The sequence below is a fragment of the Caretta caretta genome, chromosome 8 (genome assembly GCF_965140235.1).
Source record: "Caretta caretta isolate rCarCar2 chromosome 8, rCarCar1.hap1, whole genome shotgun sequence".
In the NCBI taxonomy this organism is placed as follows: Eukaryota; Metazoa; Chordata; order Testudines; family Cheloniidae; genus Caretta; species Caretta caretta.
Window position 1 is genome coordinate 103,248,905 of NC_134213.1, and position 27,634 is coordinate 103,276,538.

General features: G+C 45.0%; 2 protein-coding genes across 2 annotated transcripts; one reads left to right on the forward strand and one right to left on the reverse strand.

Annotated features, from left to right (window-relative positions):
- Positions 1 to 340: 340 nt before the first annotated feature.
- TEX38 (testis expressed 38) lies at positions 341 to 4,143 on the reverse strand. The gene has a single exon (XM_048862662.2). It carries the CDS (start codon positions 1,672 to 1,674, stop codon positions 1,093 to 1,095), a length of 582 nt encoding a protein of 193 aa, XP_048718619.2. The 5' UTR covers positions 1,675 to 4,143; the 3' UTR covers positions 341 to 1,092.
- A 1,544-nt stretch (positions 4,144 to 5,687) lies between these two features.
- Positions 5,688 to 27,102, forward strand: ATPAF1 (ATP synthase mitochondrial F1 complex assembly factor 1). The gene is made up of 9 exons (XM_048862658.2): positions 5,688 to 5,932; positions 7,884 to 7,992; positions 9,857 to 9,907; positions 10,640 to 10,702; positions 12,017 to 12,067; positions 15,166 to 15,213; positions 17,482 to 17,577; positions 22,448 to 22,555; positions 25,853 to 27,102. The coding sequence occupies exons 1-9, from the start codon at positions 5,703 to 5,705 to the stop codon at positions 26,045 to 26,047; spliced, it is 951 nt and encodes a 316-aa protein (XP_048718615.1). The 5' UTR covers positions 5,688 to 5,702; the 3' UTR covers positions 26,048 to 27,102.
- The last annotated feature ends 532 nt before the right edge of the window (positions 27,103 to 27,634 follow it).

Below are 27,634 nucleotides of genomic sequence, written 5' to 3' on the forward strand. Positions count from 1 at the left end.
GGGGGCTGGAAAAAGTGTGCTTTTGTTTTTTAAAGGGGCATCTCAAACTTCTAAAACATTCAGGAAATTACCCAAAATGTATGTGGGGAAAATTCTGCTCCAATCTAACATTAACCATGCATATTTTGATGGGCAAACTAATGTCCTAGCCTAAATTGAAGGTTGAGGGAGTTTTAATACAGCCAGGAGTTCAATCCTTGATATTCAAAGTCAATGTCAAAACTCCCTGTGACTTCACTGGAGCCAGGATTTCACCCCTGGTTTATAATGGAACCATGGTTATAACCTTAATTATGAAGAAATTTTCTCCATAATTAAATTAGCAACACAAAACAAGGCTCTAGCATGGATTGCCGCGCTTAACCCCAGCTATGGCTGGGTGGGTACGTGATTTGGGGTGAAAGGATGAAAAACACCAAACCTGTGTGGCTGAATACTTTTTAATTAAACCTCAAAGGGGGGTGGGGAAGGTGTCTGCAGCTCAGTTAATTGGTGGGTTAAGCTCTCAGTTTCTTATTTTGATACAGTGCTTTGGTCAGGGGTCTGGACATGAAAATAAGAGAAGGTGCATTCTCTACTAGTCAGAATGATGTGAAGATGAAAAGCAAACTGTGTGCCAAGCTGAGCAAACGGCTTTTGTGGTGATTTCCTGGGGCACCAAATAGCTGGTTTAACTCTAAGTGGAGATCATAGAATATCAGGGTTGGAAGGGACCTCAGGAGGTCATCTAGTTCAACCCCCTGCTCAAAGCAAGGCCAGTCCCCAATTTTTGCCCCAGATCCCTAAATGGCCCCCTCAAGGAGTGAACTCACAACCCTGGGTTTAGCAGGCCAATGCTCAAACCACTGAGCTATCCCTCCCCCCCTACATATAGGAAGTTGAAATTGGGGTGGTTCAGGTTTAATTCACTCAAAGGGGGAAGTATCTCTACTGCAGACCCTATGTGTCTTGTGAGTAACAAAGAAAACACATTTAAGCTGGCTTTGAAAGTATTCTGGTGACAGTTTGTTTTGTTTGACTTTAAAAATTTTTTCCATGTTTTATTTTGGTTTTCATCACAAGTGATGCAGTCCACTCTGGGTTTGACATGAATTATATCTCACAAGCAGAGTTGCCGTTACTGAGGTGGCATCTCCCATTTCCTAATGTAACGAAGTCAGGAAGAGAGCTGAATGGAACGGTCCTTGATGGAATGGCTGAAAAAGGATAAGAGGTTGAATGATGGAGCAGCGGTGGGAGGCTGGAGAGTGAACGAGCACAAGGCAGTTCCTGAAACGCCAGTTTGTGTGAACCCACACCTGTAAGGGAAGGGAAGAAAGCTCCATCCCTGTCTGTGGTGGTCTCTCTGTTCAAGCTTTTGCCATTTTGCTTTGGGCTGGCACTGGACTCGGGAGTGCATACCTCTGCTTTAATCCCATATTGAGCTCTCTTGTTTGCCCAGTGAACTACTGCATTGGGGAAGAATGTTTCGCTCCTCATCAGCTCAACCCATGCTTTTGCACGTTGCTCCCGCTGGATGGCTTTCTTCCAGTGAAAGAAAAACATGGTACTGAATATCAAGATGTAACATAGCCCTAGGCTCGCAAAGTAGAGAGGCAGCCAACCTGAAAAGCAAGAGCAGATGGTAAGCTCTTTGGTGCAGGGATCACATCTATAAATGCATTTCTCCAGCATGAGAAAGTTTGCAAGTTGCAGTGGGGGAGGTTTAGATTGGATATTAGGAAAAACTTTTTCACTAAGAGGGTGGTGAAACACTGGAATGCGTTACCTAGGGAGGTGGTAGAATCTCCTTCCTTAGAGGTTTTTAAGGTCAGGCTTGACAAAGCCCTGGCTGGGATGATTTAACTGGGAGTTGGTCCTGCTTCGAGCAGGGGGTTGGACTAGATGACCTTCTGGGGTCCCTTCCAACCCTGATATTCTATGATAGGAGACCTAAGTCTGATAAGGGCCTTTTTGGAGCTATCCTGCTATAAATGCCATGAAGTGTCTGTCAGTCATTTGATTTTTTTTTTTAACCCACTTCCATTAAGTATAGGAGAAAATTTTCCCCTTTTTCCCTTTCTATGTGTGGATCTTGGTGTTCAAGGCTAGGGTTCACGCAATGTCTGAGTGTTAATAAGTCAAATTATATTTTTAGAATAGGGTCCATTTGAATGAACCTAAACTGCAGCTTTAAAACATGTATGTGATTGCCCTGCACAAATGAGCACCAGTTGAAACTGGTGTTGGCCCCTGTCTGTACATTCTTTCTTTGTCTTAAGCTGTTCCTTATTGACTTAAGCTAAGGGTCCACGCAGCCTTTTTTGCAATGGTTTTACTAAGTGTTTTAAGTAACACCTTTAGTTAAACCAACCTAACTCTGTGTTTAGACTTCCCCTGGCTATCTGGAAAGCCAGGTTCAAACCCCAGAAGTGCCAGTTTAGATTGAACATGCAGTTTGTATAAAAGTTTTTAAGAAATCGTTTTAAAAATAAAGACCTGTCCACTCTGTATAATTATAGAAATTGTAGGCCTGGAAGGGACCTCAAGAGGCACCAGTCCATCCGCCCTGCCCTGCCCTGCCCGTGAGGCAGGACCAAGTAAACCCAGACCATTGCTGACAGGTGTTTATCTAACCTGTTCTTTAAAACCTCCAGTGATGGGGGATCCACACCATGGCCATGTGGTATTTTGAGTAAGGGAAGGGCCTGGTCTCTGGCTCAAAAATCTACCCTGTTGTGCAAAAATAGCAATGTTGTTACGATGTAAAATACTTCAGGATCCTTCAGTGAGAAATGTAATGTCAACACCTGGCTTTATAGTTTAGGCACCAGGGAAACAATTGTTTTTGGCTAATTGAAAGAGCTGCTTTCAGTCTGTGAGGGGCATAACTAGTGCATAGCCAGCAGTAAGGAGACACAGATAGTGGGATCTGGTTGATGGGGTAATCACCAGGCAAGTAAAAAGGACCAGTTATGAGCTGGATGCAGGAATTACAGGGTGAACTTCTGGCACGTGTTATGAGGAGCTCAGGCTAGATGAGCATACTGGGTCCTTCGTGCCTTAAAACCTACGGCTGTACTGTTACCAAATGCCTTTTGAACATAGCAAATCTATCTGCAGTCCATAATTAAAGCTAATAAAATCCATAGATGCTTAAAGAACCTAGATTAAAATATTGCCTCTTCAGATAATCACTTGCTAATGTGACCTTCCCAATTTCCGGGGAGCCGGGGCATTTCTTAAAACTTGCCACAAGAGAACAATTGTACGGGCTTAGCAGCGAGATTGCCTTTCACCGTACATAGTAGTCTGCGGGATGGGTGAGTGATCTTATTTGCTAGTCCATTTCACTTACATAATATTATTATTTGAGGTTTCAGAAAAAGAACATCTTAAAGAGGTAATAGAGAACTGATGACTAGTTTTCAGAGGGTAAATATGGTACTCACTGATGGGGATAATCATTGTTTACCCACAGCGTGCTCTTCGAAGAGGTGTGGGTGGTAATCACAGGTCTGTGCTGGTTCCCATCCCCGCTCTGGAGCGGGGAGACAAGGAGGGATTTTGAAGGCACAAACACACTGAGATTACAGCCGCTGCCTTTGCTGTAACAGAACTGCAGTCGCTGAGCATTCTGCGTCTCACAATGAAACAATGGCGGCTGCTACAGCTGCATCAGCAAGAGTTAGAACATCAGCCTAGGGTGTTCAGGGCCCTCCTGGGGCAGAGGGCCTCAATAATATCTGGTGGCATAAAATTAACCCATGTTGTGTCTTGGAAATTTCCCTTTGAAAGGAGTGAAACAGATACTAGAAATGTGACTAAAGCTATGTCTACACTAGAGACTTTACAGCAGCACAGCTGTATCCCTGCAGCTGTGCCACTGTAAGGTCTCTCTGTAGCCGCTCCATGCCAATGGGAGAGAGCTCTCCCATCAGCATAATTTAAGCACCCCCAATGAGCAGCAGTAGTGCTGTCCACACGGGCTGGTGCTTCTCTCGGTGTAACTTGTGGCGAGCAGGGGTGTGTTTTTTCACACCTGACCAACAAGTTTTATCAACAAAACTATAGTGTAGACAAAGCCTTACTCTAGACAAAGCCAGAACTTCCTCCAGCTAGCACCAAAGCCAGGGGCTGATCTATCACTGTAGACACCGCAGAGATTTGGGGTGGTATATTCATAGGCTTGGCAGAATTTGATTTTTGTGTGTGTGTGTGTGTGTGTGTGTGTATATATATATATATATATATATATATAATTTTGATGGATATCAATGTTTATTTTTAAGCATTTTTTATTTCTATTGATTTAAATTTTCACAGTTGAGGGAAAGGAAGGGGAAGATTATTATTTAATGACAGCAGATGTTGAGATTCTAAAAGTTAAACCTTTACAACCGTTAAAACACAATCTACCAACATCGCATATCAAAATATACGAAGTAAATATCCTCACATCAGTCTCTGTTAAGTTCTAAAGCAGCATTTTGCTTCCTTTGCCTATCTGTACATTTCAATTGTTATCCATGGAAATATTTTTTCTGGGTTTGTGGGTGTGCTGGGGTGAAACTGACGTTCATGGACAGTTATCGATGATGATAATCTAAACCTTCCAAGTCCACTTAGTCAGCATGCCCCTATCCCATCCCTTCCCACCCCACCCTATACACAGATTTAACCTAGCAGAAGTCTCTGTTTTTTTTTACTGATCATACAGCCACAAGCCTTTACAGCTGAATCTTACAGCCTAGCCTAACCCTGTGGTTTTCAGCCGGGGGGGGATTTTTAGTCCCTCTCCCAAAATCACTCTATCACAGATTCACCATGTGTACTTGGTGGGCTATAGCAGTGGTTCTCAACCTTTCCCAGACTACTGTACCCCTTTCCCAAATCTGATTTATCTTATGTTCTTCTCTTCTTCCCTCCCCCCCCCACCCCGCAAGTTTCACCTCACTTAAAAACTGCTTGCTCACAAGTTCAGACATAAAAATACAAAAGTGTCACAGCACAGTTACTGAAAAATTGCTGACTTTCTCATTTTTACCATATAATTATAAAATAAAGCCATTGGACTATAAATATTGAACTTACATGTCAGTGTATAGTATATAGAGCACTATGAACACGTCATGGTCTGTATGAAATTTTAGTTTGTACCGACTTCGCTAGTGCTTTTTATATAGCCTGTTGTAAAACTAGGCAAATATCTAGATGAGGTGATGAACCCCCCCGGAGACCTCTGCGTACCCCCAGGGGTCCACTTACCCCTGGTTGAGAATCACTGGGCTATAGGATAGTCATGAAGCATGAGACTTCTGCTAGGTTAAATCTGTGTATAGGGTAGGGTGGGATGGGATGGGATGGGGGCATGCTGACAGTGGCCAGCGCCAGGGGCCCCAGAGGGAACGAACAGAACAGGGATCATCCAGGGATCCCTCCCCTGTCGCCCATTCCCAGCTTCTGGCAAACAGGGACTAGGGACCCCATCCCTGCCCATCCTGGCTCATGGGTGCCTAAGCTCTGGGCTTCCCATGTGCTGCATAATACAGTTCTCCCCCTTCCAGCCCCTAATCTTCCCCCCCCCCCCCCCACACACACACTTCACCCCACCTTCCCCTCCCCTTGTCAACTCCCCCCGCCCCTCCCGGAACCTTTGGTGCCCGGAACCCTGGCGCGGGCAGCGCGGCGGAGCCGGCGGGGTTCGCAGGCGGAGCCGCCGCATGTGGGGCGCCGGGGGGGAGCCGATGGCGGGGGCTCTGCAGCAGGTCTCCGGCCTGTACCGGGGGGCGCTGGCGCTGCGCAGCCGGGCCGTGCTGCGGCCCCTGGGCCTGCTCTCCCCGCCGGCCCGGCTGCTGGCGGTGCCGCGGGGCCCGGCCGCGGGGGGCGAGCCCGGCCTGGAGGAGAACCCCTTCTACGGGCGGTACCGGGACAAGATCCAGGCGCTGCGCAGGTGCGGGGCCGCGGGGGGACCCCTGGGGGAGGGGGCCGCCCGGGGGATGGGGGTCACTGGGATGGAGGGGGCCGCCGAGGGGGGGCAGCCCAGTGGGATGGGGGGGTTACCGGGATGGAGGGGGGCAGCCCAGGGGGATGGGGGGTCACCGGGATGGAGGGGGGGCCGCCCAGGGGGATGGGGGGTCACCGGGATGGAGGGGGGGCAGCCCAGGGCGATGGGGGGGTCACCGGGATGGAGGGGGGGCAGCCCGGGGGATGGGGGTCACCGGGATGGAGGGGGGCAGCCCAGGGGGATGGGGGGGTCACCGGGATGGAGGGGGGGCTGCCCGGGGGATGGGGGTCACCGGGATGGAGGGGGGCAGCCCAGGGGGATGGGGGGTCACCGGGATGGAGGGGGGCAGCCCAGGGGGATGGGGGGTCACCGGGATGGAGGGGGGGCAGCCCAGGGGGATGGGGGGTCACCGGGATGGAGGGGGGGCAGCCCAGGGCGATGGGGGGGTCACCGGGATGGAGGGGGGGCCGCCCGGGGGATGGGGGTCACCGGGATGGAGGGGGGCAGCCCAGGGGGATGGGGGGGTCACCGGGATGGAGGGGGGGCTGCCCGGGGGATGGGGGGTCACCGGGATGGAGGGGGGGCAGCCCAGGGGGATGGGGGGTCACCGGGATGGAGGGGGGGCAGCCCAGGGCGATGGGGGGGGTCACCGGGATGGAGGGGGGGCCGCCCGGGGGATGGGGGTCACCGGGATGGAGGGGGGCAGCCCAGGGGGATGGGGGGGTCACCGGGATGGAGGGGGGGCTGCCCGGGGGATGGGGGGTCACCGGGATGGAGGGGGGGCAGCCCAGGGGGATGGGGGGTCACCGGGATGGAGGGGGGGCAGCCCAGGGGGATGGGGGGTCACCGGGATGGAGGGGGGGCCTCCCGGGGGATGGGGGTCACCGGGATGGAGGGGGGCAGCCCAGGGGGATGGGGGGGTTACCGGTATGGAGAGGGGCAGCCCAGGGGGATGGGGGGGGGGTTACCGGGATGGAGAGGGGCAGCCCAGGGGGATGGGGGGGGTTACCGGGATGGAGGGGGGCAGCCCAGGGGGATGGGGGGTCACCGGGATGGAGGGGGGGCAGCCCAGGGGGATGGGGGGTCACCGGGATGGAGGGGGGGCAGCCCAGGGGGATGGGGGGGTCACCGGGATGGAGGGGGGGCCGCCCGGGGGATGGGGGTCACCGGGATGGAGGGGGGGCAGCCCAGGGGGATGGGGGGTCACCGGGATGGAGGGGGGGCAGCTCAGGGGGAGGGGGGGTCACCGGGATGGAGGGGGGCAGCCCAGGGGGATGGGGGGTCACTGGGATGGAGGGGGGGCAGCCCAGGGGGATGGGGGGGGGTCACTGAGATGGAGGGGGCTCCCCTCGGGCCATTGAGGGGAGCGGACACTCCTGGGGGATGGGGAGCTGCCCGGGTGGAGCACCCTCGGGAGTTGGGGCTGGAGTCCTCAGGTATTGGGGTTCTGACAGCATTGGGAGCAGGGGGAATGGAAAGGGGGGGGAGCTGGTGCTTGGTGGGACTTGGGGGTCAGGGGTGCTGGGAGAGGCCCAGAGTTTGGGTCTCCTGGAAGCAGATGGAGCCTTCAGAGTTTGGGGGGCAGTGAGGGCTTGGGGCTGTGACGGGAATGGGGCACTGCAGGGGGAACGAGGGGGGAGCTGTGGCGAGCTCTGGGGTGCGGTAGATGGGACCCTCCAGAACGTAGTCTGGGACATGGTTTTCTCAAAGGTCTAGATATTACACATCCAATCCGGGATCCACAAACACAGTCTGCTGATATAAACTGGATATCTGCAGATTTGCAGGGCTTTAACTAGAAACACTGAGAATAGAAATCTGTGCTACGGAAAGTCAAGTTTTAAAATGCCAGAATGGTAGTAGCCAAAATGTAGTAATAGTCTCAGTTTTGTTTCAGATCCAATCCAGGTGTTTTTGAATCCCGCATGGAGAAACGAAGTGAAGTGAAAAAGCAGCCAGTGGGACATTCCAAGCAAATGGAATTTATCAGATATATGGAAGAAAAGGCAAGACCAGTTGTTAACTTCGTTCAGTATCATGTTCAAATTAGCTTCAAAATGTCATCTTTTACAGCTGTAATCCTGGAATGGGAATTACTGTCTGGAATTAAAAATGTTCCTGTTTGCTATTTATATGGTGCCTGAAAGTACAAGGCTCACTGAAAATATGCAAGACAGGTGCTTGCCCCAAATGGTGATATTGCTAGTAAATGCTGTGTTTGAATCTTATTCAAAGTGTTTGTGATCAGTCCCAGATCCATGAGGTCCAACTTGGTTGACATATTCTCTTTTTATGAATGAAACAAACTATTGAATAGTATTGGATCTGGAATGGGTCTTTAGAGAGCCTCTGACGTTTCCCAACTTAATGCTGAACAATTAATAAAATGGAGTGATTAGGCAGTTGCATATTGATTTTGTAATTAATAATCTACATTAATTTACTCCTATTGTTGATGTTTACTTGTCCTGATCCAGTATTTTATCTAAGTTAATTGCATTTTAAGCATCTTTACTACTTATTCCCTTCCAGAGACACTGCTAGAATGTTGCAGGGACACCATCTTCTCTTGGTGGGCATGAAGACTAATGCAGAGTTAATTTTTCTACAGTGTTTTTCTTTGTGTGAAGTATCAGTGCACCACTTACCCAGTCTAGACTGGTGTATTGAGTGTATTCCCTTCAAGTGCACTGCCAATTACAGGACTGCTCCACCAGGTGACCCACCACCATCATCACACGTAGGGTGCTGAAGTTGTGCTCATTCACACATTGGGTGCATCCCATTAGGACTTCACATTTTTATGAGCTTGAGTTGCATGGACGTGTACAGGAGTTCAGGTCTGAGAACTGTGGAAATCCTCCACTGGTTGATTAAGAGGCTGGAGGGACTGAGCTGTGTGGAAAGATGTAGGCCCTAAGTAGGATATATGTCAATAGTCCTGTTAAAGTAAATGAGACCATTTATGCTCACATACCTTGCTGGGTCAGCTCATAAAAAAAACTACCTATAGCTTGGCTAGGCAGGGACTAAAGGAAGACTTAACTTCCTATAAGTATTTGAAGTTGTTAACACCAAGAAGGGAGAGGAATTATTTTCACTCCATGCATCTGAAGAAGTGGGGTTTTCACCCACGAAAGCTTATGCTCAAATAAATCTGTTAGTCTTTGAGGTGCCACCGGACTCCTTGTTGTTTTTGTGGATACAGACTAACACGGCTGCCCCCTGATACTAGTTTCTCCAGGTTCATTTTCACCACTGTTACAGTGAGCATGATTTGAAATCTTGTTTTACTAGATCTGGAATATACTTGCTTGCTTTAAAGGTGTTGAAACTAGTTTTGGCCTGTCCACATGAGTAGTTAAATAATTTTCTGTACCAGTTAAGGTGGAGATGGTTGCTGACGAATACAGGCAGCCATCTGCTGTGAACAGTGTGTAGACAAGGGCCATGAGAAGTGCTGGAATCTCCATTGTTTGAGGCTCTTTAAAAGAGACAAGGTTTTGAAGCAATGGGCAATCCTTCATTAGCTACAAGGGTGGGCATGTCGTCTTAACTGATATTTCCTTTGCTAATTTCTGTTGTTCTTGTTTATTTGTAATACCCCAATGTGCTTCAAGAACAGAGCAGAGGAACAATGCCGTGGGTGTGACCTCATGTTAAAGAAAGCCTGTAGGTCTAATTTTGGACCTTGTCAATGCCCCTTTAACAACCAAGGTTACTAACTACGTAGGTATGTCCTTTGGTTTCTTCACTTCCACTCACAGGGCACGTGCTTGAAAGGTTTTGTCAATGGGCCTATTATGCTTGCTGAATATGGCAGTATAAATAACATGAAAACAAACTTTGAAGGCTTATTTTTAATTTTAGGCAGAAGCCTTGGGCACAAAAGCATCAAAGGAAGGATTCACAAAAGATAAGGTAAGATAACATGGACCTCCACATCTGGCTGTGGTGTGCATGGAGATTAATTTTAAACACTGCATTATCCGTAGGCCAGTTGTTGTGTGGGATGCAGGAATCCAAAATTCCTTGTGTTGTATCTCATTTTAGGAGTTTTTTTAGTACTGGAATAGTCTTAAAATCCCAGAATAGTTCAGAGGGTTCCATTCCTATCCTTGTCTCTGTGAAATATTGGAAATCTGTGCTATTCTGGGGATCAGTCTTGAGTGCACACAGAAATTGATACAAAAAATTAAGCTCCCTTTAGAGCTTATTGATGCCTCTCCTAGTTCCATCAGAGGAGATGCTGCAGAGGGACTGTATTGTGGTTAATATTTCAGTGCCAGCAATCTCCTTGTTTAAAATTGTGAAAGCTACTAACAGAGCACATGCAGGTAATGGTTGAAAGGGAAAAGGTCACAAAACATATTACGAGCACATGGGTCCTGTTGCAGTTAGATTCCTGGAACCAACATTTACCATGTATCCTTATGGATTCTGTTACTTAGCTCAGTATATATTTCCTTTTCTTTTCATTGTAGGTCTATCTTATGACTTACCTTTTTTTTTTTTTTTTTTTTGGACAATTAAGTGTACCAGGGTATGGTTTAAATGAGATGTCATTTCTGAACTTTCTGCAGCCTGCATTTGTCCTGTGTAACGTACCAGTGAATTGCCTTCATAGTGACTTCTTTGTGCTTTCTGTTGCAGACACTTGATTCAATACTTAATGTTGAAATGGTGAAAGAGAAAACACCAGAGGAAATAAAACAGGTGATACATTTACATGGAAATTTTACAATTAAATGTTAATCGTCATTCTGGAATTCACTTATTAGTATTTTACGTGTGAGGTTGGAATGTGTACTAAGAAGAATTGTGAAAATAAAGGCATCTCTTTCAGCCAAACATTAAAAAAAAAAATTAAATAGAAACAAAAATGAAAGTTGTCTCGGGGTTAGGTAACGTGACATAGGACCTTTCGCCTTTGGGTAGATCAGCAGTTTATATCTCGACCTGATCAGTCAACAGTTGCCGTCTGTGCAACTGGCAGTGTCCCAACAATTGGAGAAGCGTGGCGACCGAATTGTCTGTTCACCAGCTGCAGTCAGAGTTGAAGCATATTGGTAGGACATCTTGCAGGAAGCTAATGTCGCCGGGGCTACACCTATTCTGCGGTTCTTCAGAAGAGCTGACAGCCCTGGCTAGCGCTAACAACGCTGAGGAGGAGGGGAGGGAAGTGAATGTTTATTAACAACAGTAAGATGAAAGGTGGTTTTCCTGGTACAGTTGTGGGCATTCCACTGAGATTTATTTTCCTCTTTTTGTTTTTTAAAATCTGCTTCCATTCTACATATCTGAAGCAGCCAAACTCAAGCAGAGTTTTTCTGTTTGGTCATCAGATTGTGAGGCAATGGTATATAATAGGGTACCTTGTGTGCACAAATGTCTCTAGGGCTGCACCACACTTCAAGATTTCATTTGTTAAAGGCCCTTCTGAAGATTCTGATTAAGTATCAAGGATTAGAGGGAGGCAGTGTTTAGCAGTTAGAAAAGAGTTTTGAGAGTCTGGGTTGTATTTCTGTCACTGACTTTATTAGTGACTTTGAGCTGGCCGTATAAATCACTTTCCCTGCATGCATAATGAAAAGAACTTAATCAAATGCTTTGAAATTCTCAGAAGCAAAACACTATGCAAATACAGAGAATCATTAAAAATATAAGTACTATCTTCTGATGGGAAGGGTCTTGTACATTCCTTACTTAGAAATAATCTTTTGCTTGAGTTCTGTGTTTGTGAAAAGTCACATGGTCTGAAGCATTTCCCACCATCACTAAACTGTGGGCCACCAAATCTGACCCCATTGTTTATGGCAGTTGTCTGGTTGAAATATGTATTATTTGATACTAGTAGTATTGGAACATGAAATTACAGCTTTCAAAAATATATGGAAAAATTCCCCCTGCCCTGATGTACTTACAAACGAAGATTAGTTGATAAATGAATACTTTTAAAGGTGTTTAATATTAAATGCTAGATGCTTGTTTATGGTGTTAATCATATATGGCTTCCCTCCTTTCTTACAGATCTGGAAGCAGTATTTTTCTGCAAAAGATACAGTTTATGCGGTTATTCCTGTAAGTAGTTACTTTAACAAAATGTACACGAGGGAGGTCAGCATAAAAAGCTTTGCAATACAAGCTTCCTTTCCTCTAGGTGTCTGTTGCTTGTAACAACAATCACTTAATGAAAGTAAGGTTTCTAACCCCAGTCTCCTTCCTAAGCTGACCAGCCATAATTCTGCATGTAAGATCTGTAATTTGAAAGTCAAGCTTCTTAGGCTTCCGTTGACCTCAGTGGTCTTTGGAGAAGGCCCCTTGTGTATATTAAATGCATAGTCTTCATACTTTCCCAATTGTTGACTTTCAGAATCAGTAATGCCTGTGGTGTCAATCTCCTTTCTGCAGCACTGGGATCACACCCAGGTCTCTCTCATAGCAGTGTGGAGCCAGTGGTCTGTTAGACCAGAATAGTTCCGAAAAATTTCAGCCAGAATGGTTTATCCATTGCCAAGAATGAGCCTAGGGGAAAATATATAGCTTTTCCCATGTTAAACAGTTCTGGCGACCTTTTCTCTAGTGCCGCATGCTTTGGAGTAAAGACTTGAAAATTGGTAGTAAGGTGGCTCTTGTGTCCAGGGTGAGTTTTGTGTGTCCCCAAGAAAATATGCCCAAATTCGGTAAAAATCCTTGTTTCGAAGCAGGACAGATCAAAGCGCACTGTGGAACTTTTCGTGTGCGGCAGCTGGATCCATTTGGACAGTTAGTGTGTGTCAGGCTGCTGCAGGGTAGATTTACACCTCAGCTAACTGCAGTCTTAGACAATCCCAGCTTTTCAGTGACACCCCATGAGCAGCCTCTCCCAATTCATTCAGCCTGCCCCTGTCTTTCTTTTCTAGGCCCTTGGTCTGGAAATGGCTTATTGTTTGATTTGATCTCTCTTCCCATCACAGCTATAAACCTGGCTGTTGTGTTTTTTTTTTGGGGGGGGGGCGGGGGGGACTCCTTATCTGGGCCAGTGTTTTACCTTTCCTGCTTGGTTTTTTTAACAACCCCTTTTGATCTTACTCCATAGCAAGTAACCCACCATAAACAAACACAGAGGCATGTATCATATTCATAAAATATAATATAGATAATTCTCAGTTCATCATAGCTAAGGCTGCGATTTAGCCACGGAGGTCATGGCAGTCACGGATTCCGTGACTTCCATGACTTCTTCGGCTTCAGCTGTCAGCGGCTTGCGGTGGGGGCTGCAGCCAGGGCCATGCACCTCTGCCCCGTGGCTTGCGGTGGGGGCTGCAGCCAGGGCCCCTGCTCCATGGCCATGGCTGCAGCAGGGGCCGTGTGCTCCCCTGACAGCTTCCCAGGGTCATGCACCACTCCCTCCCCGCGGCAGCAGTCAGGGCTGTGCACTTGTGGCTGGGGTTGGAGCTGGGACTGTGTGCCCCTGCCCTGCAGCTGCAGCCAGCTCTGGAGCAGGGGCTGTGCTTCCCCCCCTCCATGGGTGCTGGAGCCGGGGCTTTGCCCCCCCCCAGTGGTGGGGGGCTCAGTTTGTCAGTGTTCCCCCCCGCCCCCCTTTCCCCCCCCATGGGACTCCTGCTGTCATTCCCCCCTACCTAGCCCTGCGCGCCGGGTTAGATTTTGTCACCGTTGTTTTTAGTAAAGTCATGGACAGATCACGGGCTCCCATGAATTTTTGTTTATTGCCCGTGATCTGTCCATGACTTTTACTAAAAACAACTGTGACAAAATCTTAACCTTAATCATAGTTGCTCATTCCTTGAGCACCGTCCATCCTGTGCACTGGATGAGGCAGAGGTCCCGTGGAAAAAATCGTTTATGATCCTGTAATGAAAGACTGGATCATGCCTATGTGCAAGAGGGTCAAATTAAGGTTGCACAAGCAACCTGAATTCTGGCATTTCCTAACTTTTGACTGCTTGACTTTGCAACCTTAATGTCCTTTTAACATAATGTTTGTGGGTAATATAAAATATATATACTTAAAGAGATTGCTATTATTGGCAATAAGATGTGTCTCCAATTAAAGCTGAGTGTTTCTCTTCTGAGATCTAATCTTTTTGTTATATATTGCACCCCCTATTTATCTGAGAGGTTGTGGATGGTTCTAAAACTTCAGTATAAACCAGATCTTGTATAAGTAGGGGAGCAATGCATGGTGCATGTTGTTTAAGGAAGCAGCTGCATTTCAGTAGCCTGCAGTTTTACTTGGCTGGATGCTGAATTATCTCTTTACAGTGTCCAAAAGGAGTCTAGGAGCTTCATCGTTCGAGCCCTGCAAATCCGCGGATATCCGCTTTATATCTGCAGACCATGTTTGCGGATCACGGATGGATGTGGATCCAAATTTTATATCTAAAGCCCTGCAAATCTGCGGATATCTGCTTAATATCCACGGATCATTTTTGTGGATCGGGTGCAGATACAAATTTTGTATCAGCGCAGAGCTCTATTCGTAGTACAGTTGAACAGCACATTTCTCCTGCCCTGAATATTTTATAATCTGTATTAGCATATGATGCAGCAAAGGGGCAAAGAAAACAGCAGGGAGGGGATATTGGGGAACACTTGAACGAAATTACATTGTTATGCAGAAAAGGCATGTGTGCAGCATGGTGGAACTCGCATGTTTGTGGGGAACAATACAACTTAATAAGATAAATATGATGTACGACTCACTTGAATGATAATCTGGCTTGTACTGTAATAAAGAGCAGAAGAGAATCTATAGTGTAAGTTCCTATGGGTCAGCAACCTGCCTGTTTGCTTGTGTATAAAGCACCACCATGCACTCCGTGGAACTATATTGGAGAAAAAAAAGTATAAGTCTGAAGCGTAGACATTTTTCAAGAGATAAAAGCTTTGAATTCCAAGAGTTTGTTACTGTCTTCTAGGGACTGCATTGTCTAGAAAGGGTGCTGATGATACTTAGACAATTAAGAGCTAACTATAACTTTCCATTCGCTCATTTCTGCAAACCTTACCAATTAAGGCAGCCTGACTTGCTTAATTGTTAATATTTACATATTTGAGACCGACTGTATATGCAGGTTGAACCGTATAAAGGTTAATGGATTGACTGAGTGATAAATGTGTATCCATTATTTTCATGTTGTGAAAGTTAATTAAATGATCTTGTTTCATCTCCAAAGGCAGAGACGTTCGATGTAATATGGAAGCGGGCCCAGAATTGTCCATCAGTAAGTGTGATAGATACTACATGCATATACAGCTTTAATGGATTTCTTCTACATAGAAGTTAGAGTAGAAGTTTATAAACTTTTGACCTTTTGTTATTCAGATTGTCGTAACTTGATTGTAAAAGCCATTTGATCAAGTATTTATTTTAGCGGTCAGTTAAAGACAGCAGGATGCTCATATCTGTCAAACATTTCAGTATGGGCATAACAGGCAAGGAGTTCTACAACCAAGCAGTCTCTCAAGCTTAGTTTTATGATGGAGATTTAGCTACATGCCTCGCATTCACCGTACTAGGTGTCATGTTGTTAAATCGCCTGCATGCGGCTCTGTGGAGAAGCGAGCTTTGTATGCTACAGCGAGAACCCTGTGCATCAGCACATTGTCTGGTGTGACACTTCTCTTTCAGGTCCCATGTCATCCTTTCTCTTTGTATGTGATAGTGTTACAGATGCAACACTGAAGTCTATAAAGCCAAATAGACCAGAAATCTCCAGAGAGAAGTTGCTTTCAAGTTGCTGTGGGACAGAGTTAGAAAAACTAAACAAATGTGAAAGCTGTTCGCCTCTCCTCGTCCCTGACTGACCTTTTGTGACTTTAATCCCTCATTGCAGCATCTGGGGAGAAGGGCAAGAATGTCGGGAGTGCTAGGCCACCGTCTCATTGTACAGTAACTGCTCACTTAACGTTGTAGTTATGTTCCTGAAAAATACGACTTTAAGCAAAGTGATGTTAAGCGAATCCAATTTCTCCATAAGAATTAATGTAAATGTGGGGGTTAGGTTCCAGGGAATTTTTTTTTTGCCAGACAAAAGACTGTATACACACACACACAGTATAAGTTTTAAACAAACAATTTAATACTGTACACAGCAATGATGATTGTGAAGCTTGGTTGAGGTGGAGGAGTCAGAGGGTGGGGTATTTCCCAGGGAATGCCTTACTGCTAAATGATGAATTAGCAATTGGCTGAGTCCTCAAAGGTTAACTCATTGTTGTTAATGTAGCCTCACGCTCTACAAGGCCTCACGAATGGAGGGAGGGGAGACAGCGTGGCAGACAGAGACATGCACCCTGTGTGTGAGAGAGAGAGATGCGCATTTCCCCTTTAAGTACACTGACCCCACTCTTAAGTACACTGCCTTGTTAAGTTAATCAGCAAGCTGAGACTGCAGCTGCTGCCAGGAAGCTCCCTCTGTCCTGTGTCCCCCTGCTCTATGGAGAAGGGGTAAGCGGGGAGGCAGGAGCAGGGGGGAGGGGGACACCCTGACATTAGCTCCCCTGTCTTCCCCCACCCCCAGCAAGCAGGAGGCTCGGGGAGCAGCTCCAAGGCAGAGGGCAGGAGCAGCGCATGGCAGTGAGGGGAGGGACAGCTGAACTGCTGGCAAATGATAGCCTGCTGGGCGACTGCTGCACAAGGACCTTAGGGAGTGGGGAGCTGATAGGGGGGCTGCTGGTCCACCCTGATTCCAAGCCCCCACCAGCTACTTCCAACGGGCTGCTCTTCCTGCAAGCAGTGGACAAAGCAGGCAGCTGCCAAAGGACATGAAAAAGGGAGCATCGCACAACTTTAAACGAGCATGTTCTCTAATTGATCAGCAACGAAACAACGTTAACCGGGACGACTTTAAGTGAAGAGTTCCTGTACCATACTGTTCACTGTCCGGTTTTAAATGTCTCAAAACACTGTTACTGAACATCCTCCAGGAGTCCCTCCCGTGGCAGTGAATCAAGCGATTCTGAGAACACAGTAAAGTTTAGGGTCACGAGTCTTTTAAATCTGAGCTTCTAAAACTATCTACTAGGAAATGTGAAGCTGGCGTGTTGTCTGCCTGGAAGATGGATGCCCCCTCTCTCCACAAAGCAGGTAGTAAACAAGAAGCAGCAGTGCAGACTTCCCTACGCTGCCCTGCTAGTAAGGCTCGACCCAAGCCTTTGTGTGTTTTCCTCCCCATCGGGAAGGCTTTCCTGGTGGTGGGGAAAGGCTCCGGGAGGAGGCTGGCAGCAGGGAAACGCTCTATCAGCTCCCTTTCAGTGCGGTGTGTAGCTACACACCACAACGTGGGCACAGCCTATTTTTCACTGTAGCTACACATACCCTGCACTCCAGCCCCAGCACAGAAAAGCCGCAAGCTCTGTCTCCGTAATCAACTCCCCGCTGTGACTCCTAACAAGGTTGCCAGTTAGGTCCCATTTCGTGCAGTGGGGTGCCCATTTACGCTGATGTGGGCTGGGAGCACATAAAACGCTGACTGTCTTTTTCTCCGCAGTTCCTGTGTGCTTTGCCAAGGAAAGAAGGCTATGAGTTTTTTGTGGGGCAGTGGTCAGGGACAGAACTGCACTTCACCGCGCTTATAAACATTCAGGTGGGTGTATTTTCTTGTATTACTCTCCGGGGTTAGGTTTGAGACTCCAGCTGTATTCAACTCTGAGTGACGTCTAGACACAGAGGTATCTTTAAACAAAACTACAAAACCAGGCAATAGTTTGCATGGTTTCCTCCAGCTCCATGTCATGCAGCATGTACAGGACTGGTGCATGATTTCAAATGAGGCATTCTAGTTCGGTGGTAGTGTATTTCTTCTTGGTGTTGTAAATGAAAGAGGTTGTAATCGTCTCGGATGTTTGTTAGGCCCTAACGGTTTTTGTTCCATTTGATTTGCCATACTAGATCAAACAACTGCTCTAGTGTTTTGCAGCCTTACCCTACCTGTTCATAGTCTGTCTACTCAATTAAGCAAGGTTTCCTTTCACACACCCACCAGCAATCAGTTTATGCATGAAGTATTTGACTGCTCTTCTCTTAGCCGGTGCATATGAGTCCAGAAAATCATCCCAACCTTTTAAAAATCCGTGCATGGGATTTTTCTCTCATTTGCAAGTTACAGTTCCACATGCTACAGTCTTCAGATTCGGCAAGCTAGGCAGGCTCGGACTGGCTCAATACGTGGATGGGAGACTCCAAGATTCAGTTTGTGACATTCATTCCTCTGAATCAGAACCTGATAATCCCTTGTTCATTGCCTCCCACAAGCTTTCTTTAGGTTCATCTATTAGCAAAACACCCCTGAGACCCAGTGTGCTAAGCTGCCTCACTCTTCCTTCAAGTCTTTTCTGAGTTGCTTCTTTTTCATTTGCTTTCCAGTTTGGCTTTTCCCTCCACCACTTCTGCCATCTTGCCTTATTTTGTTCCCTTTAACCTTTGAAATATATTAATAAACAAGTTAAATAAAAAAGTGTGGGGAGAACCACAGGGCCAACAATATACTTAACGTAAGCTTCTCTTGTGACCTTTTCAGTTTATCATCACTCACTGACCTTTGTCTAGCTTAGATTGTAAACTCCTCAACACGGAGGACAGCACTGGGTTTGTGAGTAAAGCACCATGCACTCTTATGGTGGTACAGCAATAATCCTGGAATATCAGAGTTGAAAGGGACCTCAGGAGGTCATCTAGTCCAACCCCCTGTTCAAAGCAGGACCAGTCCCCAGCTAAATCATCCCAGCCAGGGCTTTGTCAAACCTGACCTTAAAAACCTCTAAGGATGGAGATTCCACCACCTCCCTAGGTAACCCATTCCAGAGCTTCACCACCCTCCTTGTGAAAAAGTTTTTCCTAATATCCAACCTAGACCTCCCCCACTGCAACTTGAGACCATTACTCCTTATTCTGACAATAATAATTATAATAGTCCCTAGCTCTTAGATAGTGCTTTTCATCAGGAGATCTGGAAGCACTTTACAAAGGAGGTCAGAATCATTATCTCCAACCCATGTTGCAGGGTGGTACTGCACTGCTGGAAGTGACATATTTTCGGACTTGAAACCAAAGAGCTGACGGTTTACAGCCACTAAACGTTCCTTGGTACCTCTTGCAAGAATAGAGAAGCTAATCCTGATTGGTCATTCAGACGCTGACACTATAAATGGCCTCTCCATTTTTAATTGGATAAGGTATTCCCTTCTGATTCTCAGTTGAAGTAGAGTGATGTGTGCTGTAAAACAGTTGATGTCGTTGACCCCAGAGGAAGCTTCATTTCTTTAGTGGATGAAATGTTTCCTGGTTTTGGTTTCTAAACAATCGTGGGATCCTTGAGCATGAAATGTGCTATATAAACATCAAATTGAATGATTATATTTTGACCATTTGCAGCATTGGAGTCCGTAAATTCATCACATCCGACATAAAGTAGTACCATAGACATGGAAATTGTCACTGTTGTTGTTTTCCCAATTTTGGCACTATGCCACTGACTCTCAAATAATAGAAATGGTGCCAGTTCTGATGATTCCATAGTGAAGTTTATAAATTTGATGAAATAGATATGTGGACCCTTCAGCGGAGTCCTATAATTTAATATAGGGGATATTAAGCAGTTCTCTAGTATTTCCTTGGTTCTGTATTTACTGCCTTATGAAAATGTTTGAGTCATAAATAAAATGTCTATAAAGACCTTGGCTTCTAACTCCTCTATAATTTAATTTTGTTGTATACCAGCATAGTTATTCTTGTTCGTTTTAGACAGGCTTTCTAATGTCTCCTCTCTCTTTGATTAGTTTGACACCTATATATTACGTACTTAAATTATCATCTAGAATAAACCTTTTTTAACACAAAAGGTGTTGTCCCAAACGTGAGGTAACTCTGTTTTGGACTTAATTGTGACACATAAAGATGAATGGTTTCAGAGTAGCAGCCGTGTTAGTCTGTATCCGCAAAAAGAAAAGGAGGACTTGTGGCACCTTAGAGACTAAAATTTATTTGAGCATTAAGCTTTTGTGAGCTACAGCTCACTTCATCCGATGACGTGAGCTGTAGCTCACGAAAGCTTATGCTCAAATAAATTTGTTAGTCTCTAAGGTGCCACAAGTCCTCCTTTTCTTTTTATAAAGATGAATGAATCAGTGGACTGTAAGCTGGTCGTTGCCTAGGGACCAGTGATCATGACTTGATTGCATTCAAATTGGGCAAACAAAGGAAAATCCCAACCAGTAATATATTTAACGTGGTGCTTTAAAAGGGCTAATTTTCCAAAGATGAGGCAAATTATCAGAGAAATTGATTGAGGGGGAAAAATTTAGACAGAAAAATATGAAAATTGAGAGATATGTAAGAAGAGTTTATTAGATAGCCAAAAAGCCATGATTCCACAATCAATAAAATGGACACTTTTGCCCAAAAGCCAATCGTGGTTCAGTGGTGAAGTAAAGGCGGCAATTAGAATTAAAAAGGCAATATATAACAAATGGAAAGGGGGAGGGGGGAATAGCAGTCAATATACATTAGAAAGTCTGAAGGGTAGAAAATTGATCAGGGAAGCTAAAAATATCAGAGAAAAATGGCTGACAGGGCTAAGGACAATGAGAAGGAGGTTTTAAACATGTTGGGAACAAAAGAAATCACAGCAATGGGATAGGCCCATTACTAGATGTAGATGGTAAAACTGTTAATGGTGCAGAAAAGGCAGAAGTTCTCGTTAAATATTTCTGGTCTGTATTTGTAACAAAGCAGGATAATGTACTCCTATCACATGAGGATGATGAAGTACTTTCTAGTCCATTAGTGACTGAGGATGTTACATCTACTACGGATGCATATTTTTAAATCGGCAGGCCCAGATAGCTTGCACCCAAGAGTAATGAAAGAGCTGGCTGATGAGATCTCTAGTCCTCTGATGTTAATTTTTAATAAAACTTGGAATACCAGGGAAATTCAGAAGACTGGGTGAGAGCTAATGTTGTGCCAGTTTCAATTAAAGGATGGGAATATAATTAATGTCAGTCAACATGGTTGAAAGGAAAATAGGTCTTGTCAAACGCACCTGATTTCATTCTTTGAGGCGATTCCAAGTGTGGTTGATAACGATAACTTAGTAGACGTAATAGACTTTTGTAAGGCATTTGACTCGCTACCCCATGACGGTCTGATTTGAAAATTAGCACCGTACAGCATCAGTAAGGCACACATTACATGGATTAAGACCGGCTGACTGCAAATGTCAAAAAGTGGTTTTCAGTGAGGAATCATCATCAAATGGTGATGTTTTTAGTGGGTCTCTGAAGGCAGCGGTTCTAGGCCTGACATTTTCATCAGTGGTCTAGAAGTAAATACTGATAAAATTTGTAGATGACACGCAGATTGGGGGAGTGGTAAATAACGAGGAGGGCAGGGTAGTCGTACAGAGGCATTTGGATCATTTGGTAAGATGGACCCATTCAAACAAATGTCTTTAATACAGCCATTTGCAAAGATATATATCTAGAAACAGTGAATACAGGCTATATCTACAGAATGGGGACTGTGTCTTGGAAAGCAGTGACCTGAAAAGGATGTAGGGGTCATAGTGGACAAGCAATTCACCATGAGTTCCCAGTGCGATGCTGTGGCAAAAAGGGCTAATGAGATCCTTGGATGTGTAAACGGGAGTAATGAGGAGGTGTTCAGGGAAAGGATTTTACCTCTGCACATGGTATTGGTGAAACCAAGCCTGACTAAAGGAATAGGGTCCACGTTTTAAAAAGGATGTTGAAAAATTGGAGAGGAGGCAGAAGAGAGAGAGAAAATGATTCATAGGCTGGAGAAAATGCCTCACCGTGGGTGATTTAAAGAGCTCAATCTGTTTAGCTTATCAGAAGGACAACTGAGAGATGGCTTGAGTACAGGATATACAAGCTTTCACAGGGAGAAAATACCTGGTACTCCGGGCTCTTTAATCTAGCTGAGGAAGGCAGAACACAAACCAATGGCTAGAAGCTGAAGCCAGCAAATTCAGATGATAAACGAGGCACACATTTTTATCAGTGAGAGTGATGAACCGTAGAAACAAACTACCAAGGAAAGTGGTGGATTCTTCATCTCTTGCTGTCTTCAAATCAGGACTGGGGGCCTTCTGGAAGTTATGCTGTAGCTGAACACAAGTTATTGGGCTCAATCCAGGGGTAACTGGGTGAAATTTAATGGTCTCTGCTATACAGGAAGTCAGATTAGATGATCTGATAGTCCCTTCTGGCCTTAAACTCTGAATCTGTGACTTACTGTTGGCTACAGACACACAGAAATGCAAATAATTGACTCTTAATTAAAATGGCCTCTCCTTGACCTTGCTAGGAGGACAGTGGGGAGACTCTGAATGAGTGAGTCTATGCACTCAGTTGATATTCAGATTCTTTATTAGCAGACTATTAAATATGCAATAAATCTAGGGCACTGTTAAGTCTCTCTCTTATCTCCTGCAGACCCGAGGTGAAACTGCCTCTAGCCAGTTGATCTTGTACCATTATCCTGAACTTCAGAAGGAAAAGGGAATAGTGCTAATGACAGCCAAAATGGACTCCAGTTTCCTGGTAAGAGAATCTCATATTGTTTCCTTAGTGTTCTTCTAAGATCTGATATCTACAGCTATCCATTGAATAATTAACCTAGGGAACAGCAGAAAAATTCCCGAAGTCTGCAGACTGGGTGTCTAGTGATGGTATTTTATGCCACGTCTAATTCCCCCCTGCCCCCCGTTCTTGACGGTAGCATAATTCAGAAGGATAATTTAGAAAAGTGCAGAATTTTGGAGCCTCTGTTTCTCTTTTTTAGGGAAGGGGATTTAAAGAATAATAATAAAAAGTTGGCACTCCCCAGCAATGTTAAAACACACTTTTTAAAGTTATCACTGATGGACAAATCAGGAGGCCCTTTTTTTAAGCCTGCAGTGGATTTTCTTTGTGCCTTCCCGTACCTCCCCTGAGTGAGGATGTACTGCCACTTGGATAGCTCTCATAGGACATGTAATGAGCTTATGGGACTCATGTTGCCAATAACATGACTAGCACGCGTGCAGAATGTTTTATTAGAGGATGGGCTGTTAAAGGGCGAGAGTTTAAGGTCGTTTCATGTTGTTTGGAACAATCTGCCAAAGGAAGTGATGGATTCTCCATCTCATGAAGTGGTCAGATCAATATTGGACGCCTTTCTGATAGATGTACTTTAGTCAAACACAGTTATTGGATTCAGTGCTGAGGTAACTGGATGAAATTCTGTGGTCTGTGCTGTGTCAGACTAAATAATCTAATGGTCCCTTCTGGTCTTAAAATCTATGAATGTAGATACCTTAATTCTGCATTTCCACACATTGGCAAAACAAAGTGTGACATTTTACTGTTATGCACGTTTTCTTTTCCTCCAATATTAGTTTATTTTCAATCACCCCAATGTTCTGTTGTTGATAATTTCCAATTTTAACTCCATCACCAAAGTTTTGTCTGTGAATTATATATTATATATAAGTATATTCTATCTTAATACTAGAGTGAGGCAAATACTCAAAATAAAAACCTTTTAGTGAATGTTTGTATGAATTTTTAAACAAATTTGTTTCATCTCTCTGCTTTCTGTAATGTTTCTATAAACTAATTTTACATCCTCATTCCACTGTCTTTACTCGTGCACAGGATCCCCTGCTGCTGTTTATTTTTTCTTGTAAATATCCTCTCTTGAACATTTCACAATCTCTTTATTAGCATTTTGCTCACTATACAAACAAGCAACCGTTGTAAGACATACAGTACGCACTACACATATGACCAGACAGAGAGATAACAGTCTGTTATCTCTTGCTGTGAAAGGAACCTGTTGGGGACGTGTCACATCCTGGTTACCTGCCTTAAGAAAATAATTTTCAGTATAGACATAGAACTCCTTAAATATTATCTGTACACACATTTCACAGTGATTATGATGTCTAGTGGGCTACCGGATCTCGGTAGAGACCTCCAGTGCCACCCTTTAGTGAATTATTATGCATACATCTGACACAGGGGATCACTGTAAAACTCTGTGTGCCCCGTGTGTCCTCTGTCGGCACCAAGAAGTTCCTGGGTCACAAATGTTCATAGAAATAGTTAGTGTGGAAATTGGAGAATATTCAAGGAAAATGGATTTTTAATTCAGAAACCATGCTGTGGGCAATAAAAATAAATAGGGGTATGGAACGGCTGCCATATCAGGAGTGATTGAGACTGGGACTTTTCAGCTGGGAAAATTGATGACTAACGGGGGATATGATAGAGGTTTATAAAGTCACGACTGGTGTGGAGAAAGTAAATGAGAAAGTGTTATTTACTCCTTCTCATAACACAAGAACTAGGTGGTCACCAAATGAAATTGATAGGCAGCAGGTTTAAAACAAACAAAAGGAAGTGTTTTTTCACACAACGCACAGCCAACCTGTGGAACTCCTTGCCAGAGGAAGTTGTGAAGGCCAAGACTATAACAGGGTTCAAAAAAGAACTAGATAAATTCATGGAGGATAAGTCCATCAATGGCTGTTAGTCAGGTTGGACAGGGATGGTGTCCCTAGCCTCTGTTTGCCAGAAGCTGGGAATGAGCAATGGGATGGATTACTTGATGATTACCTGTTCTGATTGTTAGTTACTCATCCAGTCAGGAAACTGAGGCATGTGACCCAGAAGTCCAATCAAAATGAACCAGCACAGCTTGGCTATTGGATATGTGTGAAGAACTGCTCCCAAGCAGAACATTTTGAATAATTTTCTATAATTAATAAAACTGAGAAAATTCCGGTCTTTTTCTCTTATAGTTTCCAAACAGGTGAAATTGGTCCTTCTCTTTGGGCCATGTCTGCACACAGAATTGAACCACTCTAACTTATATCTGTCTAGTTAAAGCAGTAGGACACTTCAGCGTGGATGCTGTTATGCTGATGTAAAGGTTCCTTACACCAGTATCGCTTACTCCTATATGGGAAGGGGAATAAGTAGGGAGGCCACTTGTCTGGCTTTGAAACAGACCGTCCTCATTTGGGCTGATTTGTCCTCTGTCTAATATTGGATCAAAACCGGACGTAGTTGTGTCTGGTATTGGATGAGGGCACCGTCTTTAAGAGCGTGCCACTCCACCCCTCTGCCATGACCTTGAATGCACCGTGTGGGGTGACCTCCCACACACCATGCATGCGAGGTCATGGTGGGCAGGCAGGACTATACCATTCCCTGAAGTACCTGAATGTCTGGTTGACTGAGAGTGGCCACCCTAGGAATAAACCATACCAGTATAAAGCACCTTTATACCAGTATAACTCTGTCCACATTAGCAGTTGTACTGGTATAACTATGTCTACAAAATAAAATCTCACCCCTAACTGACAGAATTTTATACTGCTATAAAAACTGTGTTGTTCAGAACTTTGTTCTGAGTTCTTTGCCTAGCTGTGTTTAATACAGAGTATTACTGAAAACTTTTACGCAGGAAGTCTGACAAGGAGCAGAGAGGAAAGTTAAGGCATTCAGAGTCTTGGAGGGAGGGGAGCATGAGAGGGATGGTGGAGCTGTGGTTCCTGAAATGCGTAGCTATAAGGAGATGAAGTTAGTAGGAGCAACACAGAGGTAAGCAGGTCAATGACAAGATGGATCAGGCTTGTGGAGAACTTTGAAAAATGTGAACTTTGAATAGAGTTAGGAGCTGAGTAGGAAGCTTGCTAAGGCAACAGAAGCAGACTGAAGAGGGATCTGTTTGCAGCTTTTCAGCAACCGCAGAGCTTTTTTGAAAGGCGAACTTACTTTCATGCCAGAATTGCTACTTGCGCTATTTTGATAAGTTCTTTTTTTCTTTCTTTTCTTTTTTAAACCTTACAGAATGTCCCCGAAGCTCAGTGCATAGCCAATCAGGTGCAGCTTTTCTATGCGACAGATCGTCCAGAGACCTATGGATTAGTGGAGACCTTCAACCACAGACCTAATGAGTTTAAGTACATGGCCGTTATAGCAGAGCTTGAGCAGAGTGGACTTGGAAGAGAACTGAGACCTCGATGGGACCCTGATAAAGCATAGTGTCTGATTTGCACAGCATCTGGGCCAGACGCGACTGAAATTACTCATTGGAAAGGGTCCTTGACACAGGAGTTTTTTTAATTGGGGGCAAACTCCACTTTTTATATGGGCCTGTTTGCTCCAGAGTTGGGCTGGACAGAAGAAAGATTCAGGGAGTGATATTCACCCCTGACTATTTTGTATCGGTGCAAGGAAATTTGGCAGCCTAACTAGGGCCGAATGGAAACAACGCACCTTAACACAATCTCATCAAAACAACTCTTTCAATATCTAATGCCTGAGTGCTGTATTCCTTTGGAAATGATCAATCAAATGAGAGAAGGGAGGTTACTTGCGGGAATATGTCAGCCACTGGGTGGGGGTGGGGGGGGAAGAGAGCAAAGGATGGTTGTGTTCAGTAAAAGCTATTTGGAAGTTGCCCTCCACTATAACTGCACGGGTCAGTGATTTTTATCTTGTATGAAGATGATAAATTCCCCTCTTTCATCCAGCCGTGAAAAGATAATGCAGTTGATGATCCAAGACAGGCTCCTCTTTGTTGATTAATGTGTGGGATTCCCTACATAAGATGCATGCTTTGCTTTCTATGCTGGTGCAGCTGAGGACAAAAAACAGTCAGCTGATTTAGATTTGGCTCTGGGAATGTCAAGTTTTTTAATTGAGACATGAACTTCATTCAGGTGCCCAGCTGTTAGGGGACTGTATTGGAGATCATTTCACTGATGACAGGATGTGATAAATGGGGTTTTCTTTTTGCATATTGGGCTTTCTAAAGTGGTCCAGCAGATAATTAAAACGTTTTAGAAATCATACTAGTTCATTTTCAGATATCGTCTGGACAGCCAGCTCTTAAACATGTCACCATTTGAAAGGGGTAAAATATAACTTTCCTTTATCATTTGGGAAAGACACTGTATACAACATTAAAAATGGTCGGGAATAGAGAGCTTTGTAATTCTGTTCAGGATTACCGTGGGATAACTCATATGCACTGGAGTGAATGTATCACACATGATATAACTGAGCAGCCATTAAAGTGAGTCTGCCTTAATAAACCTTGGTGATCTCTGGTGAAACTAGCGTCTTTCCTGCAAGGATCTTTCAAGCATTACCTGAAGTCCTGTTGTTTGCAATGACAGTGGGAAGAAGCCACTGAATCCTTGAACAAGGGCCGTAACGATATGCACAGTGAGGATGCAAAGGCTGTGCACAGCTCATTGATAATATGATGCTAGTGCCTTGCTCGAGAAGTAAACAAAAGGCAGCCAGGGTTTCTCTGCAGCTGTAGCTGCAGGCGAATAAAACGGCAGCATTTCTCAAATGGATTTCAACCCCCTCGGGAGCAGTAATTACCATCTTTAGCACATCCTGCGTGTTGGTAGTATCCAGAGCACCTTGCAAACGTTCTTTACTCCTTCCAGCACCCGATGAGGTAGGTAAGCATTATTTGTCAGAGTGGGAAATAGAGCGAGGAAGGGTAAGAGACCTGCCCCCAGCCAGAGAGGGAGCAGTGATCGGAGCAAGGATTGTAACCTGCGCTTGACCCATTATTAGAATTTCCCCCGCACACACACACACACACACACT

What these genes read in the sequence shown, in the direction of transcription:
- TEX38 (XM_048862662.2), bottom strand. Translation starts at nt 1,674, where the DNA reads ATGCTGGAGAAATGCATTTATAGATGTGATCCCTGCACCAAAGAGCTT.
- ATPAF1 (XM_048862658.2), top strand. Translation starts at nt 5,703, where the DNA reads ATGTGGGGCGCCGGGGGGGAGCCGATGGCGGGGGCTCTGCAGCAGGTC. An exon ending in AAGATCCAGGCGCTGCGCAG is followed by an intron (nt 5,933 to 7,883) that starts GTGCGGGGCCGC and finishes GTTTTGTTTCAG; the next exon opens with ATCCAATCCAGGTGTTTTTG. An exon ending in AAATGGACTCCAGTTTCCTG is followed by an intron (nt 22,556 to 25,852) that starts GTAAGAGAATCT and finishes TAAACCTTACAG; the next exon opens with AATGTCCCCGAAGCTCAGTG.